The sequence below is a fragment of the Piliocolobus tephrosceles genome, chromosome 16 (genome assembly GCF_002776525.5).
Source record: "Piliocolobus tephrosceles isolate RC106 chromosome 16, ASM277652v3, whole genome shotgun sequence".
Lineage (NCBI taxonomy): Eukaryota > Metazoa > Chordata > Mammalia > Primates > Cercopithecidae > Piliocolobus > Piliocolobus tephrosceles.
Window position 1 is genome coordinate 72,167,707 of NC_045449.1, and position 18,187 is coordinate 72,185,893.

The window sequence follows — 18,187 nt, forward strand, 5'->3', positions numbered from 1 at the left end:
TGAATTTTGGATTTTTCTCCTCTCTCAGGGGCAGATAAGAGTGGCCAAGAGGCGGGTCGTGATGGCATCCCTCTACCTGGGGACAGGTCCTTTGGAACAGGAACTGGTAAGGTTTATGGGGAGATGGTCCTGGCAGCAGTAGTGAATGGGCCCCAACGTGCCACAGCTTTTTGTGCCATGGAGTTGGTGTGGAGCTGCCTTTCCTTGGCCTCCATGTCAGAGCCAGCTCTTATTTTTGTTGCCCCAGATGTGGGCATGTCAGGAGGGCCTGGTGAGGAGAGCGTGGGGAGGCCTGGTCTGGGCCTTCTTGGCCTCACTGGCAGTGTCCTCCTACCGACACGGTCCCAGGCAGCTCTGCCTGCCAGTTCAGGGCTTGGCCGACTGTGGCCTGCAGGCCAAATCTGACCTGCCACCTGTTACGGTGTGACCTGTGAGCTAAGAAAGAATGATACATTTTCAAATAATTGGGAAAGAAAAAAAATAGTATTTTATGACTTATGAAAACTTTAAATTTTTGTATTGATAAATAAAATTTTGTTGGAGTACAGCCACACTCATTCGCGTATTATCTGTGGCCATTTTCATGCTGCAGCGGCAGAACTGGGTAGTTGTGACAGTGCCGATCTGGTCTGTAAAGCTCCAAATATTTACTCTCTGGCCGTTTACACAAAAGGCTTTCTGACCCTACTGGACAAACGGACCTGAGTGCAAGTTGGGCTGGCTGGCTGGTTCTGCCATGGGCTGGTGTCAAGTGCCAGGGCTGCGGCCAGCCTTGTTCCCCTTGGACTTGCTTTTGTGCCATCCTTATCACTAACAGTGAGATAGGTGGGTGGGAAGGAGCCAGCAGTCCCCAGGTTTGTATGAGCTGTTGGGGCCAGTGCAGGTTCTGGTGCATGGCGGGAGCTGAGGCTCAGCTGAAGTGAGTCTGTGAATGAGATCACTTCTTTCTCTTGGTCTCCTGGGATTGCTTTCCGCTCCGTATAGTGAAACGGATGGGCCCATTGCCCAGACTTAGTGCCGTTTCTTGGTCTGTCCTTGTTCAGAGTTACAGATGGGAGCTATAGGGATTGGAGTATGGAGAGGGAGGGGCAGTGGGTTCATATGAGCCGTCCTCCCCTCTCTGCCTCTCCCAGGAAGGAGGCCTCCCTCTTTTTTTTTTTTTTTTTTAATTGAGACAGAGTTTCGCTCTTGTTGCCTAGGCTGGAGTGCAGTGGCGCGATCTTGGCTCACCACATCCTCCTCCTCCAGGGTTCAAGCCATTCTCCTGCCTCAGCCTCCCGAGTAGCTGGGATTACAGGCATGCGCCACCACCCTGGCTAATTTTGTATTTTTAGTAGAGATGGGGTTTCTCCATGTTGGTCTCCATGTTGGTCAGACTGGTCTTGAACTCCGGACCTCAGGTGATCTGCCCACCTCGGCTTCCCAAAGTGCTGGGATTACAAGCGTGAGGCACCACGCCTGGCCGCCTCCCTTTCTTTTAAGGATATACCCTCCACTCCAAGCCTGGGAGCCTGTGTGTTCTCACGGGGGAAGAATGGAATGTCTGCACTGCAGAGAGTGGCCAGTGGGCAGGCCGTGTCTTGGATTCATTCATTTGGCAAATAGTTACTAAGTGCTCTTTACGAGGAGGGCACTGTTTGTTTTGTCTGTGAGGATTGTCTGTGTTGAAATGTACATGGGACTTGGTGTTGTAGCGTTTCCAGGGTGGCATGGGCTGGCTGTCAGCACGCCTCTGCCTGCAGGTCCCCTTCCATTCCTGGAGGCTTGGGCCGATCAGGGCCCCTGGGTGCTGCTTCTCATGATCAAGAAGGGGCTCTCAGACAGGGAGTTTTTGTGGTGTTGGTGTCTGAGTGCTGATGGCACAAACCTATCTTTGGAGAAGATGACGAGAGCACTAGCCGATGGGGCATTTTGTTTTTGTTTTTCTTTCTTTTTTTTGAGACGGAGTCTCGCTCTGTCTCCCAGGCTGGAGTGCAGTGGCGCAATCTCGGCTCACTGCAAGCTCCGCCTCCCGGGTTCCCACCATTCTCCTGCCTCAGCCTCCTGAGTAGCTGGGACTACAGGCGCCCGCCACCTCGCCCGGCTAGTTTTTTGTATTTTTTAGTAGAGACGGGGTTTCACCGTGTTAGCCAGGATGGTCTCGATCTCCTGACCTAGTGATCCCCCATCTCGGCCTCCCAAAGTGCTGGGATTACAGGCTTGAGCCACCGCGCCCGGCTGTTTTTCTTTAAATACACACACCTCTTTGGGTCTTAATCTTCTCTTCTTCTGTGTTCTTTCTTGGTAGGTGGACTGCCTGGAAGGTACTCTAGAAAAGTCACTCCAAGCAAAGTTTCCTTCAAATCTCAAGGTCTCCATTCTCTTAGACTTCACGCGGGGCTCACGAGGTAGGTGGCATGCACGCCTGGCCCCTCATGCTTCCTGTGTCAGATCCTCAGTTACAAGAGGAGTTACTGTCACCCCCTCGTCCCCAGGCAGAGACAAGGCTATTTGAAGATCATCCAAGCTGGCCCAGGATGCCTGACTGTGTGAGTTAGGATTTTATTCTGCAGCCAGTGACTGAAAGCCCAACTAAAAACAGCTTAGGCAGGAGCCAAGTGCAGTGGCGCGCCCTGTGGTCCCACCTGCCTGGGAGGCTGAGGCGGGAGGACTGCTTGAGCTGGGAGTTTGAGTCCAGCCTGGGCAACGTAGCCAGACTTTGTCTCTTGAAAAACTGCCTTAGGCAAAAAGACTTTTGGACTCCTGTGACCGATCTGCTTTGGGTGGCTTGTGATTTGGGGTTTGGCTGTGTCGCCAGGATCCATCCCCTAGCTGTTTTCTTTGGCCTGGCTTCCTTCTCAGGCTCTGTGTGGTGGCCCCTGGTGGCTTAGGCTTGTCTCCCCGTGATACCTTGTCCTTTGAAAGAGTCTGCTTTCCTGAGAATCCAGTCAAAGTTTCTGAGTGGCCTGACGGTGGCGTGCCCAGCTGGGAGCTTGGACTGTGCCGAATAGTCCAGCCCAGGCCTGTGTGCTCCCCCATGGAGCTGGGGGTGAGGGGCAAGGTGGGTAGGGTCGTCTTCTCCCAGAGCAGAAATGCTGAGAGTGGGTGGGGTAGTGCCCCAGGAGAGGTTGGGTGCAGTTACCAGGAGGAGGGTGAATGGGTGCTAGGTGGCAGAAAGAGCAGGCATCTGCCATGCTGAGCACTCCAGGCCTGAGATGTGGCCAGCATACAGGACAGAGGTTGGCCCGGGAGTGCCCTGGCTAGTAGTAGCCCCAGTTGGTGTGACTGATTCAGGTGGACGGCACAGGTGAAGGCGAGGCCGCGTGGAGGTGGCTCCTCACTGGAGGCGGGATGCCTTCCTGTTGTGAGTCAGCTGCTGCATTCTCCGTCCTGTGTTCAGGCCGGAAGAACTCCCGCACGATGCTGCTCCCGCTTCTGCAGAGGTTCCCAGAGCAGGTCCGAGTCTCCCTGTTCCACACGCCGCACCTCCGCGGGCTGCTGCGGCTCCTCATCCCTGAGCGCTTCAACGAGACCATTGGCCTCCAGCACATGAAGGTGTATCTCTTCGACAACAGCGTCATCTTGAGCGGGTGAGTGCTTCCCACCGTCAGTGCTTTTGCCTTCCTGCTCTGCAGGCTGGAGGGCAGTGGAATAGGAACAGTGGGAAACCCGTTCCCCTCAGCCTTGGAGAACCTGCTTGTAGGTCTGGTTGCTGTGCCCCTGCAGCACCTCCCTGGCACTGTCTCTGCCACTGAGGCTGGAAATCCCCGGGGACTGACTGGAAGCCACTGTTGATTGGGCACTTAGCATGTGCTGGCCACTCAGGTGTGTTGTCTGTTCCCACCCCCAGTGACCCGCTAGTATTTTCCTCACTGTGTACATGTGGAAACAGATCAGAGAGGATGAGTCACTTTGCCAGGTAGACAGAGCCAGAAAAATAAACAAGAGTCAGACCTGGAAGTCCAGGTCCTTGGGTTGATAAATGTGGGCCCTTTCACAGGCCCTCCCCTCGGCAGTGGGACCAGGATTGGGTTGCTGGTGCTGAGAGAAAGCTCTTGATTGCATTCTTGCTCTGGGACGGTACCAGTGGCAGCTGTCACTTAGTGGGACAGAGAAAACAAACAAACATGGGCACTGATAAACAGCCCTGCACGGGCCGGGCGCAGTGGCTCACGCCTGCAATCCCACACTTTGGGAGGCTGAGGCAGAGGGATCACCTGAAGTTAGAAGTTCAAGACCAGCCCGGCCAACATGGTGAAGCCCCGTCTCTACTAAAAATACAAAAATTAGCTGGGTGTGGTGGTGCACGCCTGTAACCCCAGCTACTTGGGAGGCTGAGGCAGGAGGATCACTTCAACCTGGGAGGCGGAGGCTGCAGGGAGCCAAGATCATGCCACTGTACTCCAGCCTGGGCGACAGAGTGAGACTGTCTCAAGACAAACAAGCAGACACAAGCCCTGCGTAGGTAGCTGGCTTTCTGTGTCTGTGTCTCCTCTTCTCAGCTAGATTGTCAGCTCCTTGAGAGGAGGAGCCCGTGGGTCACTCGCTGTGTCACCTTGGATCGACTCTGGCTTTGTCTCTTGCACGTGTTCATTGCGGAGTAGCTATTTGTTAACTGCATCTTAACCTGAGTTTGTCACCTCCCTGCTAGTTCACCTGAGAACCTGCGTCTTCCATCCCTGTAGTGCAAACCTGAGTGACTCCTACTTCACCAACCGCCAGGACCGCTACGTGTTCCTGCAGGACTGTGTGGAGATTGCCGACTTCTTCACGGAGCTGGTGGATGCGGTGGGGGATGTGTCCCTGCAGCTGCAGGGGGACGACACGGTGCAGGTGGTGGATGGGATGGTGCATCCTTACAAAGGTAGGGGCTGCCTCTGACACCCTTCTGTGGCTGTGGGTGGGGTGGAGTGAGGGCCCAGGAGAGCACACCTCTGGGTGGCCTTGCCACAGGCATAGGGGTCTTGGGTGGGAGAGCTTCATTCTGCTTTTGTCCTTGAAAAAGCCAGACAGATGTGACTCACCATCAGTCACGCTCTGTGGGTGAGAGAGCCGGCCCAGGAAGGCGAGAGCGTGGGCTTGGGACTCCTACTCGTGAGGCAGGATCACTCAGGTTTGCACTACAGGGAGGGAAGATGCAGGTGAGGAGGACTCAGGCGAGGGTGTGCAGCGGCGTGTCCTGGTGACCCAGGTCTCAGGTGAACTAGTGGGGGCGGGTGACAAACTCAGGTCAGGATGCAATTAACAAGTAGCTACTCAGCAGTGAACACGTGTGCCTGGGCGAGGAGCCTGCCCTGCATCACAGGAAGCAACCAGGCCAGCGGCTGTTTGCCTAGGGCCCATTTCCCCAAGCCTATCACTTGGGCCTGTGACTGCCGGCTCCCTTGAACTCTGTGGCCCCCTGCCTGGAAAGTGAAGTGTAAGAGCTCTCAGATCTGCCCACTGGATCCAGGCAGGTCCTGGCGTGAGTGTTCTGAGCCATTTGCATTCCTGTGATTCCTGTGGCTGTGGCTCCCCCATGGCCTTTAGAGGGCTGCTGCTGGATTTGCTGGATTTGAGCTTGGGGAGGAGGGGCTGAACTTGGACCTTGTTGGGAGAAGAACTCTTCACGTCCTGTGGACCTAGAATGGAAGCATTTAAGTGGGCCGTCTGGTGGAAGCCCTGTCCTTGTGTTAGGGGAGCCCTGGGCCTCAGAGCCCGACTGTGATGGTGTGATGCTCTGCCCGCCGCCATGCTCAGTTACTACTGTTGTGTTTTGAATTTCATCCATAAAGAGCTTGTGGAGCTCTGCATCTCTCTTGCTGAGCGCCTGCCTAGCATCCTCAGCTCTGCCTTTTGGCCCAGAAAGCCTAAAATATTTACCATCTGACCCTTAAAGAAAATGTGTGTGGATCCCTGGTCTAATGTAATGGGCCAGGCATGGATATGAGAGAAAACAGGCCGTGCTTAGGCCAGGATGAGAGCCAGCACGCTCAGAGCAGGAGTGGGGAGACTCGAGCCCAGCTGTGCTTGGGAGAATGTGAGTCCACAGAGAGGTTCAGGGTGTGCTGAGGGCCCCGGCGCTCCTCCCTCCCGCAGCCCTGTCCAGCACACGGCAGTGTGACTCCTTTCTCCCCCGGAGGGTGCTGGCGTCGACAGTCCAGACTCCTGCACGGGCTGGTCCTTCTCTTTGTTCTGTAGCCCAGCCCTGAAAGGCACCGAGTGTCTGTCCCTGCTCTCAGCTCAGACCGTGCAAGCCGGCAAGGATGACCCGGGACAGCTCTCCTTCCCTGTTTCACTTCCCTGATCAGCCTTGCCAAAGCCTTGTTGTTTTGTCAATCCTTTATCAGACAATCAACTTTCGACAGTTATCAATCAACTTTCAACAGTTGATTTTTCTCCATTTTTGTATCGTTTTCATTCTAGTAATTTCTATTCTTATTTTTATTTGTGTGTATATATATACACATACACACACACTCTGACATATATGTACACACACACACACACACACACACACACACATATATATTTTTTGAGATGGAGTTTTTTGCTCTTGTCACCCAGGCTGGAGTACGGTGGCACGATCTCAGCTCACTGCAACCTCTGCCTCTCAGGTTCAAGTGATTCTCCAGCCTCAGCCACCCAAGTAGCTGGGGTTACAGGCATACACCTCCACACCTGGCTAATGTTTGTACTCTTGGTAGAGACAGGGTTTCACCATGTTGGCCAGGCTGGTCTCAAACTCCTGGCCTCAGGTGATCTGCCTGCCCCGGCCTCCCAAAGTGCTGTGCTGGGATTACAGGCGTGAGCCACTGTGCCTGGCCTGTTCTTTATTTTTGCTTCCCTATACTGTATTCATGGTTATTTATATTCTGTTGTTTCTTTCCCCTGTCTTCTTGAGTTGGGTGCTTAACTCATTAATTCTCAGCTTTATCTTGTCTGATAGTAGCATCTTTCCTTTCAGTGTGTCTGCATCTTTCCTTTCAGTGTGTCTGTCACCAGTGTCTTGTCCGAATACAAAGGGCACTCCATGCAGAGCCTGAGCCTGCCCGTTCTTCCTCTCTCCCAGGAGCTGTCACTGCTGTGGGAAGCTTTCCCACGTGGTGATGTGCTTATCCAAGCTGGTGGTGTTTATCCAAGGCTTTCCCTGTGACCCCATCTGTGGAATACGCACGCTCCTTTTTTGGTTATACTTGTATGTCTTTATTTGACTGAGCTTCCTTATTGAAGTAGAACATGCACCCCAAGCGCCAGTTGTGAGTATACAGCCATGAACCTGTTCCTAGTGGACCCGCTCCTGGAGGCCCCCTGTGTGTCCCCCCACGAGGAATTACCCCCAAGGTAACCACTATTCTGATTTCTCCCCCTGTCAGTTTGTCTTGCCTGGGTTTAAACTTGTTTGTAATTGGACTGATAGGTTGACATGCCTTTCACTTCTGCCTGCCTGCGTGTGGGCTGCTGTGGGCCAGGCCCTTGTCTTGGGCAAACTGTATCCCCAGAGGAGCCTCGCTGTGGGCTTGGGGTCCTGGGCCCACTCAGTGTGTGTTCAGTGAACATCCAGTTGTAGCATCTGCACCTGCCTGTCACATGCCCCGTCCCCTGAGCTGGGCAGAGTCCAGATCCTTCCTTTCTCTTCCCTTCACTCCTCTCTCACGTCTTCCTCTAGGTGACCGGGCCGAGTACTGCAAGGCAGCCAATAAGAGGGTCATGGATGTGATCAACTCAGCCAGGACCCGCCAGCAGATGCTGCATGCCCAGACCTTCCACAGCAACTCCCTTTTGACCCAGGAAGATGCAGCAGCTGCTGGGGATCGCAGACCGGTCCCTGACACCTGGATTTATCCGCTGATTCAGATGAAGCCCTTCGAGATTCAAATCGATGAGATTGTCACTGAGACCCTATTGACTGAGGCGGAGCGTGGTGCAAAGATCTACCTCACCACTGGCTACTTCAACCTGACCCAAGCCTACATGGACCTGGTCTTGGGCACTCGGGCTGAGTACCAGATCCTGCTGGCCTCACCAGAGGTGAATGGCTTCTTTGGGGCCAAGGGGGTGGCTGGCGCCATCCCAGCGGCCTATGTGCACATCGAGCGGCAGTTCTACAGCGAGGTGTGCAGCCTGGGACAGCAGGAGCGGGTCCAGCTGCAGGAGTACTGGCGGAGGGGCTGGACGTTCCACGCCAAAGGTGCGCAGCAGCTGGCTGGAGGACGGCCTAGCGTGGGCCAGCCACAAGCATGGGCAGGGGGTGGGGGAGCCCTGGCACCTGCCTGTTAGAGCACTGCCCTTCTCCCTTCTTACCCTCCCAGCAGCCCTTGCAGGCACATCATAGCTGTCCCATGACTTGGGGAGAGGGGAGCGTTCATCTCCCCAAGTGGATTTTTATTTTTTTTTGAGACAGTCTTGGTCTGTTTGCCAGGCTGGAGTGCAGTAGTATGATCTCAGTTCACTGCAACCTCCACTTCCCGGTTCAAGCAGTCCTCCCACCTTAGCCTCCTGAGTAGCTGGGACTACAGGCGTGTGCCACCACGTCTAGCTAAGTTTTGTATTTTTGTAGAGATGGGAGTTTACCATGTTGCCCAGGCTGGTTTTGAACTCCTGAGTTCAAGTGGTCTGCCTGCCTTGCCTCCCAAGAAGTGAATTTCAGTTGTGTAAAATCCGTCTCTTTTATGCATCAAAGACCATATATGGTCACATCATTTGGTGGCAGTTGTAAAAATGTGGTGACGTAACCTCTCCTAAGAGATGGAGAGGAACATGCCTTAGCCGTGAGACGGAATGTTGCTCTCGTTGCCCAGGCTGGAGCGCAATGGCGCAGTCTTGGTTAACCACAACCTCCTCGTCCTGGGTTCAAGCGATTCTCCTGCCTCAGCCTCCCGAGTAGCTGGGATTACAGGCCTGTACCACCACGCCTGGCTACTTTTTTATTTTTATTTTTATCTCTTTTGAGACGGAGTCTTGCTCTGTCGCCCAGGCTGGAGTGCAGTGGCCGGATCTCAGCTCACTGCAAGCTCCGCCTCCCGGTTTTACACCATTCTCCTGCCTCAGCCTCCCGAGTAGCTGGGACTACAGGCGCCCGCCACCTTGCCCGGCTAGTTTTTTTGTATTTTTTAGTAGAGATGGCGTTTCACCGTGTTAGCCAGGATGGTCTCGATCTCCTGACCTCGTGATCGGCCCCTTTCGGCCTCCCAAAGTGCTGGGATTACAGGCTTGAGCCACCGTGCCCGGCCTACTTTTTTATTTTTAGTAGAGATTGGGTTTCTCCGTGTTGGTTGGGCTGGTCTTGAACTCCCGACTTGAGGTGATCCATCCACCTTGGCCTCCCAAAGTGCTGGGATTATAGGTGTGAGCCACCACACCCGGCCCTTAGCCTTGTCTTGATGGTCAGAGTTCCTGCTTGTTGGCAACTTTTTTTTTTTTTTGAGATGGAGTCTTGCTCTGTTGCCCAGGCTGGAGTGCAGTGGCACGATCTCAGCTCATTGCTACCTCCACCTCCCGGGTTGAAGAGATTCTTGTGCCTCAGCCTCCCTAGTAGCTGGGATTACAGGCATGCACCATCCCGCCCGGCTAATTTTTCTGTTTTTAGTAGAGATGGGGTTCCACATCTCTACATGTTGGTCAGGCTGGTCTTGAACGCCTGACCTTGTGAGCCACCTATCTTGGCCTTCCAGAGTGCTGGGATTCCAGGCGTGAGCCACTGCGCCTGGCTAGCAATGCCTTTCTCAGGGAGAAAGAGGATTCATTAGGGATCATTTGTTTTGGCATCAGCAACCCAGTTTTCCTGTCTTTTCCTCACTATTGCCTTTGGTTTTTTCCCTTTATGCCAATGTCTGCCCTTTTTCCCCATAGCTGAGGAAATGAAGGCTCTGTACACAGTCTTGTTGGTGGTGGGTGGTAGGAAGAGGGTCACACTCTGCATTGTATGTTTATCCCTCTCAGGTATCTGGCGGAGCAGCCGAAATGGGGCAGAATCCCAGGGGCAGCTCTCCGAGACATGGTTACAACATGCTGGAAACCTTGTGCTTAGCAGTGGGCTTACCCCATGGCCTCTTGATGCTGGGAGGGTGCCCGCCTCTAGCAGCGGAACCATAACTCCTTTCTGACACTGGGGACCCCCAACCCTGGGGCTAGGCTGTCTAGAGGAGGGGAAATGGTACCTGGAGGCCCCTGCGCCATGAGTACAGCCCGCAGCTTTTCTAGCTTCTCCCTGGGCAGTCTAGAGGCCTGTTTTGCTCATTCTCTTGTCCTGGTCCTAGTGGCTTTCGGAAGAGCTGAGCGAGTGGGAGGCCTCCGCGGGTGGGGTCTAGGCTGTGGACTGCCGTGGGCACACATCTGTGTTGTTGAGACTTGAGGATCTTCCAGTGCTTAGGTGGTTTGTTTTTGTTTTCTTTAAACCAATGTTTTTCAACAGGGGGGTGCATTGTAAGAAATACTGAAGCTGGCCAGGCGCGGTGGCTCACACCTGTAATCCCAGCACTTCGGGAGGCCCGAGGCGGGCGGATCACGAGGTCAGGGGATCGAGACCATCCTGGCTAACATGGTGAAACCCCGTCTCTACTAAAAAATACAAAAAAAATTAGCCGGGCGTGGTGGTGGGCACCTGTAGTCCCAGCTACTTGGGAGGCTGAGGTAGGAGAATGGCAAGAACCCGGGAGGTGCAGCTTGCAGTGAGCCGAGATTGTGCCACTGCACTCCAGCCTGGGCGACAGAGCGAGACTCTATCTCAAAAAAAAAAAAAAAAAACAAAAAACAAACTGAAGCCCAGGTTCCCCTAGACCTTCATCCAGCTCTGTGGGGATTGAACCCACCCTGGTGTTTGAAAAACGCCCCGAGTAGATTCTCATGCCTAGCCTTAAGAACTCTCCCGGCTTGGAATGGGAAGCTTCTGGCCCGTCCAGGGCTTCCCATGTGCTGCTTTGAGGCCCACAGGCCTCTCTAGGCAGGTGGCATTGTTTGGTGCGGGAAGAGACTGCCACACTGTCCTGCAGGGCCCATCCTGGCGTGTGTGGTGGCTGAACCAGGCTGGAGGTCAGTGTCTCAGGGCAGGTGGCCCCAGCCTGTGGCAGGTGTGGAGAGTAATTTTGGATTGGCATTACTTCTGGGAATAACAACAGTATCTAGGGATGGGGTATTGAAAGAGCTGGCCAGTGGGGCAGCTTTGACCTTTGGGGAGGCCTCAGACCCATACTGCCGTGTGCTGGGGAGCTGCAGAGGAGTGACTAGGCATTGCTCTCCTCAACTGCACTGTGCTGGAACGATGAGGAGGCCCCTTAACTCAGCCTGGAGGGTGGGGGGCTCCTGGCCTGTAGCTTCTGACTCTGCCACCGGTTATTTCCCTGAAGTGGCTCTGATAAACGTGAGCTGACTCCCCAGTTACCGCTGAAACAGAAACACCCAACCTGCTTTTCCGGTGCGTCTTGCCTTTTCCCGGACTGGTGTGCTGCTGCCGCTCCCTCTCTCCTGCCCTGGTGTGGGTAGTGTGTGTGGGGGTGGGGAGCGTTCCCTGCAACCCAGGAGTCCCGGACTAGTGGGAAATTGGGGATGATCTTACAGCTGGATCCCAGGGCATGTGCCCATGTTGGGGATAGGATATAGGGGAGAGTTGGCAGAGGTGGGTGAGGGATGGATGGTGCGTGGAGGGGGCTGCTGCTGAGCAGAGGGCCTTCATCCTAAAGCCAGGAACCAGAGGTCAGAGGTCACTTGATGCTAAAGTGAGAGGTGAGGGTCCTTCCCTGCTCAGTGGCTGTGTCTCCAGTGGGATCTTAAGTCAGCACCTCTTCAGGCCCATCTTTTGGTGGTCACTTCCTCCAGGGCAGCCTGTGTCAGGTTGAGAGATGAGTGGGCAGCCGCAGGTTGCTTGTGGATTTGGATGGCTGGCCCAGTGGACCGTTTCCTGACTGTCTACCCTTTGCAAGGCGCTTGCTGGGTACCGGCTATGTGCCTCTTTGGGTGTGTCTGTGTTTGGGCCCCAGAAAATTCCTGCCGGTCGCTATGCACTGATACTTCCACTCCCTCACCCAGGCTCCTGTAGGACAGGCCTGGGCTGATCTCAGCTCCTCCTGCTCCCAGAAGCCCTTGGGCAGAGGCGGGTAAGCCAGGACTCTGTGGATTCCAGACCCTCACCCCTCAGACAGCACTCCTCTGGGAGCCAGGCAGCAGGAGGCTTTGCAGAGTCACTATGTTGAACTTGCTGGTGGCCCCATGAGTGCAAGGAAGAGCAGCGTGGGGGAAGAGGCACCTTCTCATGTGAAATGACCCCGTGGCTCAGCAGCTGCCAGTGGATTTCAGTGCAGTCTGGTGACAGAACATTCAGAGGGCTGGCATTTTTTCTTTAGTGTTTTGTGTGTTGTCAAGTATTGCCAGGACTGTCTGGCAGTTGCTTAGATGCCTTGTTGGAAAGATTCTTGTGTGATAACCATCTGCCGATCGTTCAACAGCCTGATACACCTCTTTTGCGTACTATGCTGATTTCTTAACATATTTTATCTGTCAATCTGCCATGTATCTCTATCACATTTCAATAAATTGAGCTGTTTCTAAGAACCAGAGGAACCCTTAACTATTTAAAGGCATGCACTAGAGACTCTTTTGCAATATGGTTTATCTATTTAGTTTTTATTTGGATTTTTGTAAAGGGAGCCTATTTAGAATACCCAGGAGAAGTCATGCAAGTGTGATTTGGCGTAGAGATTACTAGACTTGAAGTCTAGAAGCCTGGTTCTGAGTCCACGTTTACCTGTGGCCACAGCTGAGGGGCCTGGCTTAATCTCCTTCCTGTGCAGTCAGGGGATGGCTCTGGATTGTCAGGAGGACACGGGGAACGGGGCTCGTGGTTGACTTTCTGTAAAATAACTGTATGGTTCGTAGGCCAGGTGAGTTGCCTGGTGGGGTGTGTGGAGGTTGAAATCACACTGGGGGCCGAGTGCCATTGCGCGTCCCTGAGCGAATAGATTGGCAGAAGGGAGTGGGGTGGGGGTCTTGGATCCCTTGGTGCTGTGTTTCTGGCCTTGCTCCCTGTAGTTTTGTTGTACTGATTTGGTCGTGAAGGAAGGTACTGCCAGGCCTCTTCACCTGCACTGCCTTGGCTATGGGCGGTGGGGCTGGGTGGGCACATGGGTTGGATCTCAGGCAGGTGGCAGTTCCTCTGATTCATGGTTGTCAGTTTCCTGTTGCTTGGCCCTCGCTCCTCGCCCAGTAGGTGTGGTGGGACAAGGTTCTGGGAGCTGGGGTAGAATTTGGACTCTTAACAGGAAGTGCTTTGTGCTGCTGCAGACACATTGGAATGGGTGCTGAGCTTTCCTTCCCAAACCTGGTCCTGGTCGGGGGTGGAGTACAGGCAGAAGCAGTCTGGTCTTGTCAGCCATTGAAAGTGTGGTATCTGCTGGGTGCCAGTAAGCTCACTTCGAGGTCTTGAGAGGCAGCTCCAGGGGAGGCTGAGTGTGAACTGTGTCAAGCCAGTTCTCCTGTCTCCATCTTTCTGCTCCGTGGAGAAGTGAGGGACAGAGCGGGTGGTGCCCATCCCATTATCACATTCAGGCAGGAGCCACGCTGTGCTGAACCAGGCTGTGTCCATCTGCTGGGACATGGGCTCTGCCCTCCAACGTGCATTTCGTGAGAAAGATCAGGAAATGAGTTTTAACATGTTGAGTTCAATTTCTTCTAGATGCAGTATTCTAGCATTAACAACACAATGTGGGTGGCTAGGGTGGAGCAGGGTGTTGGATTGAGAGATTTCTGGCTCATGCTGACAGGGAAGTCTGTTAACGGTTGTGAGAATGTCACTATTTTTATTGCCTTTCTGATAGGCCAGTTGGCATTCTGCCCAAAGGTGAACTGATGGCGAGAGGCGGGCAGCCCCACCCTGTTTGCCTAGGCGACACGTGGGGCGGCTTTCCCCTGGGCACCCAGTGGGTGTGGTAGGGGTGCTGTGCAGGTGCAAATTGCTCGCTTCAGGCTGAGCACACACATCAGCCTGTGGGCCCTTACAGTTTCTCAGAGCTGGACTAACGTCAGAGCAGGCGAGCGCTTATCCTGCAAGGATAAGACTATGATGTCTTCTGTACTCTCCGTGTTTTTATTGGAGTCTGAGAATCCTGTGAGATTTATTGCAGAATACTGTGGGGGCGCTTGAGGGAGGAGTACATGTTCATGCACGTACTCTTAAAATGTTCGTGCACTTCTGTCTTAGAACTGCAGAGGCCTGGCGCGGTGGCTCATACCTATAATCCCAGCCCTTTGGGAGGGCAAGGTGGGCGGATCACCTGAGGCCAGAAGTTTGAGACCAGCCTGGCCAACATAGTGAAACCCTCTCTCTACTAAAAATACAAAAATTAGCCGGGTGTGGTGGCACATGTCTGTAATCCCAGCTACTCGGGAGGTTGAGGCAGGAGAATCACTTGAACCCAGGAGACAGAGGTTGCAGTGAGCTGAGATCGCGCCACTGTACCCCAGCCTGGGCAAGACTCCATCTCAAAAACAAAACAAAAAAAAAACAAAATAGGCCGGGTGCAGTTGTGGCTCACGCACGCCTGTAATCCCATCACTTTGGGCGTCAGAGGTGGGTGGATCACCTGAGGTCAGGAGTTTGAGACCAGCCTGGCCAACATGGTGAAACCCCATCTCTACTAAAAATACAAAAAATTAGCTGGGCATGGTGGCAGCCGCCTGTAATCCCAGATACTCAGGAGGCTGAAGCGAGCGAATCGCTTGAACTCAGGAGCTGGAGGTTGCATTGAGCCGAGATTGCGCCATTGCTCTCCAGCCTGGGTGACAAGACAAAACTCTGTCTTAAAATAAAATAAAATAAAACCTAAACTTCAGAGCTTTTTTTTTTTTTGAGAGGGAGTCTTGCTCTGTCACCCAGGCTGGAGTGCAGTGGCATGAAGTCGGCTCACTGCAACCGCTGCCTCCTGGGTTTAAGCCATTCTCCTGCCCCAGCCTCCCCAGTAGCTGGGATTATAGGCACGTACCAGAATGCCCAGCTAAGTTTTGTATTTTTAGTAAGAGATGGGGTTTCACCATGTTGGCCAGGCTGGTTTTGAACTCCTGACCTTGTGATCTGCCCACCTCGGCTCCCCAAAGTGCTGGGATTACAGGGGTGAGCCACTGGGCCTGGCCTTCAGAGCTTTTTTTTTTTTTGAGATGGAGTCTCGCTCTGTCGCCCGGGCTGGAGTGCAGTGGCCGGATCTCAGCTCACCGCAAGCTCCGCCTGTCGGGTTTACGCCATTCTCCTGCCTCAGCCTCCGGCGTAGCTGGGACTACAGGCGCCGCCACCTCGCCCGGCTAGTTTTTTGTATTTTTTAGTAGAGACGGGGTTTCACCGTGTTAGCCAGGATGGTCTCGATATCCTGACCTCGTGATCCGCCCGTCTCGGCCTCCCAAAGTGCTGGGATTACAGGCTTGGGCCACCATGCCCGGCCCTTCAGAGCTTTTTTAACACTTAATTTGACCTTTTTTGGGAGAGACATTATTACTCTCAGTTTGTTTATTTTATTCAAACAGAGATTTAACGAGTACCAACTGTGTCCCAGGCATCATTCGGCACATTGGGAATGGATCACTGGGTACCAGACAGACTAACTCCCTGCCCTCCTAAGGCTTATCGTTTGATGGAAAGCAGATAATAAGCAGATGCATCTCTACAAATATCAGGGAATGAGTTACGAAGAGCAGAGCAAGAGAAGGCTCCAGGCTGCTGCAGGGTCTGTTACAAGGGGGCTCAGGGAGGCTTCTCTGAGGAGAAGACACTCGGACTCGGGCAGTTGGCCTGCGTGAAGAAGGAGCGTCCATGCCACCATCTGGGGCTGGAGTGTCCTGGCAGAGGGGACAGAAATGAGAAGCCCCTCGACCACACGAGGCTTGCAGAACAGCAGGGGCGCTGGGAGTGGTAAGCCTTGAGATTAGGGGGTGGGCAGGGCCTGTTAGAAAGGGCTCAGAAGTCACGGTGCGAGTGCTGAGGGAGCGCTGCCATGGAGGCCAGGAGTGCTGAGGCCTGGATCAGCCTTCCGCAGGGCAGAGTGACTTTGCAGAAGAGCAGGGGCAGGCGTCCTTTCTGAAGAGGAGGCCTAGAGCTGGGAGGCAGCGGAAGTCCCAACTCCAGTCCAGGTCCTCCTCTGGTGTCTCCATGACACTTGCTTTATAGTGAGTGTGGAGTAGCAGCCGCCTTTGCCTCCCCTGCACCCTGCCCTCTCTGGCACCCAGGGCTGCAGCATCTCTCTCTGCCCCATGAACTGCCAGCAGTCAGTCCCCTCCCAAAAGCACTTGGTCTGCAGAGGGCTGCTGCTTCCCTCTTCAGGCTATCGTTCCTGCTGCAGGTCTCCCTAATCGGATGGTTCCTGGAATTGTAAAGATGTCAGGCCCAAAGGTCAGGCCCTGGGATGAAGAGTCGGGCGTGATAACCAGTTTATGGCCTTGTACTGGGAAACAGATTTCCTGACAGTGAGTCCCAGGCCTGATAGTCTTAGCCCTGTGTATACACAGCCTGACATCCTGACTGGTGGTGCAGGTCTGACCAGAGCTCCAGACTGCTCAGGCCTAGAATGAGGGAGATGAAACAGAACCTAAAGGGCTTCTGTTTTTTTTTGGAGATAGTGTTTCTCTCTGTTGCCCAGGCTAGAGTGCAGTGGGGGTAATCTTAGCTCACTGCAGCCTTGACCTCCAAAAGAGCTTTTAGATTCCCCTTCCCCAGTTGGAAACTTCCCAGTTGTCCTCAGGGCACAGACCAATGGCTAAAACTTCTGACTTGTGAGCTGAAATCTTGAAAAACCATTGTTCCCAGCTGCCCTGGCCTGTGGGGCATGCTGGGGTATGGGCATCTCGCAGCAGCACCCTGTGGCATCTCTGGACCTGGCAGGTGCTTGACTCATGCTGTCTCCTTAGGGTTCCCCAGAGGGCATCAGGCTGGCCTGTGGTCGTTATTTTCTTTCTGATGGAGAAAGATTGCAGTGCAAATAAGTCTGGCGGGGAAGTTGATGGGCAGTCTCAGGTAGGTTAAAAGCGTGAGCTACCTTTCTAATCCTGGGCACTCACCTGCTGAAAAACCCTCATTCTTTCTATATGGGAAACATAGCTATAGAGACTGTCTACAAATACATAATACAGTCTATCTTGGGGTCAGGAATGAGCAGTAGATGGGGAAGCAGTTGATGAAGTTGTGCACTGGAGGTGGCCTGCCTGCCTCTGAGCGCTGGCCCCTAGGTGGCCTCATAAAGAACCGAGACAGTGCTTAGGTGGATTTGGCCAATAGAAAGTATGTGTAGAACCATGCACCGCCAACCTTCTCCACCAGATTCTGTGGTCTAGGAGCTGTGGGGTGGATGCCGAGTCATGGTGGCATGACACAGAGCAGCCTGACCCTCATCAGCCATGTGGGCGTGTGGCTTTCCTCCTCATCACCGTCGCTGTTCGCTCCGTGGGCTCGGGAGAGCCAGCCGGACAAGTCACACTCACCAGACCCAGTGTTTTAAGAGGCTGATCTTGTCATTAGAAAAGTCGGAATGAGCATCGGCAGGTGGGAGGAAGCTCCCGTCTCTGGTCTGAGGCTGGCGGACGCCTGCCTTGCGCCTTTTCTCTGCCAGCTCCATGCTCTGGGGAGGAGGGGGTGGGAGGGGCTGTGTGTACGAGGGGCCACGAGTGCTCTTCTGCTTGGACCAACCTGGGCAGCGTGAGCCAGCTGGATCAGAGCCACCAGGGGAAGGGGGCAGCCTGCCACACCTGTGGTCCTGTGAATGGCCTGCGTGGCCAGTGGCCCAGCGGAGCGGTCCTGTTTATGGCGCCATGCACACAGGCCAGCAAGTGGCTTTGATGTGGCCCTTGAAGGGGTGGAGACGAGCCCATTACAGGAAGAAGCGCAGGGCCTCGTCACCTCTTACCCAAGATATTCTTGGAAATGCTCTTGCTCTAAGTGAAGATTAGGAAACCATTTGCTATTTTAGGAGCCTGGTGTGTGTTGCGTACTGTGTTGACTCGACCATGACGATTGTGCAGGTCCTTTGAAAGGGGCGTGTCAGTGGGGGAGAACTGGACACCCCATGGGGAGGGGCAACTCTGGGATGCTGGGATTAGTGCAGGGCACCCCAGAGGAGCCCGGGGCCACCCGCTCACCCTCATTCATACCTGCTCACTCTCATTACCTTCTTACCCCCACTCACACCTGCTCACACCACTTAAACCTGCTTGCTCCTGCTCACACCCGCTCACCCCTGCTCACACCCGCTCACCCCTGCTC

General features: G+C 54.1%; 1 protein-coding gene and 1 non-coding gene across 12 annotated transcripts in view; both read left to right on the top strand.

The window, feature by feature from the left end:
* Positions 1–18,187, top strand: part of PGS1 (phosphatidylglycerophosphate synthase 1) — a 53,565-nt gene that overhangs the window by 20,815 nt on the left and 14,563 nt on the right. For all 11 annotated transcript variants that reach the window (XR_002731515.3, XR_002731516.3, XR_004228535.1 and 8 more), the window contains exons 3-7: positions 29–106; positions 2,288–2,387; positions 3,380–3,569; positions 4,665–4,843; positions 7,628–8,149. Coding sequence is in view for 8 of the 11 variants with exons in the window: in XM_023211658.2 (XP_023067426.2) it covers positions 29–106; positions 2,288–2,387; positions 3,380–3,569; positions 4,665–4,843; positions 7,628–8,149 (1,069 nt within the window). In the remaining 3 variants the exon portion in view is untranslated. The remainder of the gene's footprint in view (positions 1–28; positions 107–2,287; positions 2,388–3,379; positions 3,570–4,664; positions 4,844–7,627; positions 8,150–18,187) is intronic.
* LOC111542605 lies at positions 3,965–4,093 on the top strand. The gene has a single exon (XR_002731608.1). It is a non-coding gene; the product is annotated as a small nucleolar RNA SNORA30/SNORA37 family (small nucleolar RNA).